General features: G+C 44.9%; 1 protein-coding gene across 1 annotated transcript; it reads left to right on the forward strand.

Moving 5' to 3' along the window:
- The first annotated feature begins 975 nt into the window (after window positions 1-975).
- On the forward strand, window positions 976-2,842 carry LOC120704739. The gene is made up of 4 exons (XM_039989234.1): window positions 976-1,179; window positions 1,254-1,457; window positions 1,533-2,276; window positions 2,351-2,842. Exons 1-4 carry the CDS (start codon window positions 1,035-1,037, stop codon window positions 2,719-2,721), a joined length of 1,464 nt encoding a protein of 487 aa, XP_039845168.1. The 5' UTR covers window positions 976-1,034; the 3' UTR covers window positions 2,722-2,842.
- Window positions 2,843-3,794: the final 952 nt, after the last annotated feature.

Here is a 3,794-nt window from a genome sequence, read left to right on the forward strand (position 1 = left end):
GGTCAAAGTTTTTCCATATTGCAGGAGTACCTGGAAGACAGGCTGACAGTCCATACTTTATCAGCGCGGTTAGGGAGACACAGAAGTGGGGTAAGTTTTCTTTCATTGCAATGATACCTATAAACTTACATTTTTGTATCTTATGATTTTCATATGGTTGCAGGTGAAGGTATCGCATCACCCACTGGACGGGATATTGATGGCAAGTACCTTGATCAGAATGAGCAAGACTTGAAGACGAGGTACGTAAAGTTTCAGAAAGACTGGCCCTTATTTGGCATCACGTTAATGTGTGATTCATGGACTGGTCCGACGAGGATGAGTGTCATCAACTTTTTGATATATTGCAATGGGGTCATGTGGTTCCATAAGTCTATTGATGCGACTGGAAGAATTCAAAATGCTGCATATTTGTTCAAGGTAGTCCCTCAACCTGTTCCATTCACATTGTGTATGTTTTGTCATGTTACTAAAAAATCCGTCTTCCATTGCAGGAGATTCGAAAGGTGGTGGAAGAGATTGGACCGGAGAATGTCGTGCACGTAGTCACCGACAACGGCTCGAATTACAAAAAAGCATGCAATGAACTACTAAGTGATGTGTATGACCACATAGCTTGGGCACCTTGTCTAGCACACACCGTCAATTTGATGTTGAAGGATATAGCTCGAAGGCCTGAACATGGTGTTATCATCAAGCAGTGCAAGTGAATTTCAAATTGGTTACACAATCATGGTCAGTTGAATACAATGATGAGGAACGCAATCGGTGGTGAGTTGGTCAAGTGGAATGCCACTCGATTTGGAACCAACTACATGTTCCTAGAGAGCATCTATCGGAAACGTGATCGTTTCATGCAGTGGATGGCATCTACTGAGTTCCAACACAGCAAATGGGCGAATACCGAAGATGGTAGATTTACTCATGCAAGTTTTTCAAGTATGGAGTGGTGGGATGCATTGAAATATATCATCGACACAGTTCAACCAATATACAAGTTCCTCCGCTTCGCTGATCAGGACAAGAAGCCGAACATGTGCGAAGTCGTGATGGCCTACCAGACTATGAAACAGGAGCTGAAGTCTTTCTTTGGAACAAATGTTTCCACACTGAAAGAGTATGTTGAGGTGGTGGACGAGAGGTTGGATGATGTGTTCATAGGCACGTATGTGGGTCCAGGTAAGCACACATCAGTCGTCTATTTTTAAACTCTATTGAAATAATGCTTATTTGAAGTGATTTATATTTTGCAGCTGCTGTCCTAAATCCGAGGTATGCCTATACGATGGAACCAACTCAACAAATGTTTCGTGGACTTAAGGATACATTTCAGCGCATGACGGATCTCCAGAGCGCCGTCCAGGCATTGCAGGAGCTTGACGTGTTTCGGCAGAAAATTGGCGAGTATAGCAGTGATATGGCAATGCGGATGGCGATGGACCCAAAGACATCCCCATGTAAGAGTTGTTCCGTATAAAATTGTTATTTTCTCTCTTCGAAAATATTGCTTACATACTCGGTTGCACATGCAGCGTCCTGGTGGATGATGTTCGGATCAAGTACTCCAAAACTGCAGTACCTTGCCATGAGGCTTGTTTCACAATGTTGTTCATCCAGTGGATGCGAGCGGAACTGGAGTACTTTTGCCTTGCTGCATACAAAGGTTCGCAATCGGTTGTCGCACAAGAAACTTAATAAGCTTGTCTATGTCAACTACAATCTTCGTCTCCGACTCGAGGAGGTCTCCGGCCCACTGATGCGTGAAGAAGGTGATTTCATTGACCAGCTAGCCCATCTTTCATTCTATGATGAGAAAAATCCGGTGCGGGAATGGATGGAATATGGTAGATCTAACCGGGCTCCAGTTCTGGACGAGGATGATGATGACGGCGACATCCCTCTCCCGTCCCATATTGTCAGAGATCAAATAAACGTGTCAGATCTACGTGAGGCTACGGGGAATGATTCCATCAGCGATTGGGCACGTCAAAATATAGGTGACACTCACCTAGGGAAGAGAAAGTTGCACAAGGGGCCTAAGAAGGGTGACTCGAAGCGTCGAAAAGGCAAAGGAACAGCAAAACCAGTGAGCAGCGACACCGAGACTGATGATGGCGAAGGTGAGCGTAGTCCTCCGTATCAGGAGTCCGAGGATAGCAGCTCGGCCGATGATGGTGATGATGGTGACGGTGCTCAGCCTAATGCTGGTGGTGGAGGTAGTGGTGCTGATGATGCTGCTGGTGGTAGTGGTCATGCTCGTGGTGTTCGTTTCACAGGTATATATTGCACATATAAATACACACATATTTCTGACTATTGACTACTAATTATGAAATATGGTTGATTGCAGGGGAAACTCAGTTCACACATGCTACTCAGGACACCGACCATGGAGCACCGCAATCGCAGAGGAGAACAGGTGGACCGACGGACTATGACAGTCCACAGAACTCTTCTTCCTCCTACAGCGATTCGAGGCACTCTTTTCACTATCCCATTCCTGACATCAGCATGCAGCCACCGACGAGATGGGTGTACGAATGGGAAGACCCCCATTTTTACACTATGTTAGTTCAGGAATGGCAGACAACATCGGCGTGGACGGGCCAAACTTGGCAACACTACAAGGCTGAGCTGCTTAGAGTGCGAGGTATCGCTTTGATGTCCACCGCCGAATACCAAACCGCATCTCAAATGGGGGTCTTCCCATTCCTACGTTGAACTTTTCATTTCATGTGTATAAGTGTATGACTCCGTATTTGTATGCACCCTATTACTATTGTATTTGTATGCATAATTATAACTCATTGCTTTGGTAGGGTCATTTACATTAAAATGTGCATAGCTCATGTCGAAATTTCCTTTTATTTCACACCGGGAATCAATTTTTCAAGCGGCGAAAAAATACTCTAAACAACCGGTATACCGGCCAAACCGGCCGGTATACCGGTGTAACCGGTCGGTATACCGCAGTGAGCCGCAACACAAAACCGGCCGGTATACCGGCCAAACCGGCCGGTATACCGGTATACCCGGCCGGTATACCGGTCGGAACCGCCACCACGGTAAAATTTGAATTCAAATTCACATTTGACCGGTTTCGACCGGTAACCGGCCTAACCGGACCGGTAAACCAGTACCGGAGCCCGGCGGTTAGGCCGGTCCGGTCGGGAAATTGAACCCTGGTCACGACGCATCGCGTTGGATGGGAAAGAGATGGGACGTGGATTGAACTCGGGTGTCGGGTTGTTCAGGAGAGGTTCTGGGAATTAGGGTTCAGGGTTTGAGTTGAGCTCAACGACAAAAACAACTTTAGCGCATGATTTATTTTGGTGAGTTTTCGGGATGTTACAGGAGCATTGTTCAGAACATACTTATTCACTTCTTCACTATTTGCTGCAAGAAATTTCAAAAGTTCAATGAAGTTCCCTCTGTTGCTAAACTCTTCACATGTCCACAAAATGCCAATCCTTGATGCAAAAGAAATTTAATGCATCTAAGTGTATAAGTCAACCTGATCTTATAAAGACGACGATCCTCATCACTCCTTCTCAATTTGATTATCAATTGTTGCATTGGGAATAATAAAACTAATGTATTTATCTTGAGCTAACCTGTGTACTTTAGAATGCATATGTTTCAGAAGTAATTTGTCTCCTATATTCCAATTTCTCCAGCCTTCCACAGTAAATGCAGCAATACCCTTTGACTTGCAATTTGGGTTTTTGAACAAGTAGCAAAAGAAGCAAAATGCATCATCATTCTTGATACTATATTCAAGCCAATCATGGTTG

Source organism: Panicum virgatum, chromosome 4K, assembly GCF_016808335.1.
Source record: "Panicum virgatum strain AP13 chromosome 4K, P.virgatum_v5, whole genome shotgun sequence".
In the NCBI taxonomy this organism is placed as follows: Eukaryota; Viridiplantae; Streptophyta; class Magnoliopsida; order Poales; family Poaceae; genus Panicum; species Panicum virgatum.

What these genes read in the sequence shown, in the direction of transcription:
- LOC120704739 (XM_039989234.1), top strand. Translation starts at nt 1,035, where the DNA reads ATGTGCGAAGTCGTGATGGCCTACCAGACTATGAAACAGGAGCTGAAG. An exon ending in GGACCCAAAGACATCCCCAT is followed by an intron (nt 1,458 to 1,532) that starts GTAAGAGTTGTT and finishes TTGCACATGCAG; the next exon opens with CGTCCTGGTGGATGATGTTC. An exon ending in TCGTGGTGTTCGTTTCACAG is followed by an intron (nt 2,277 to 2,350) that starts GTATATATTGCA and finishes GGTTGATTGCAG; the next exon opens with GGGAAACTCAGTTCACACAT.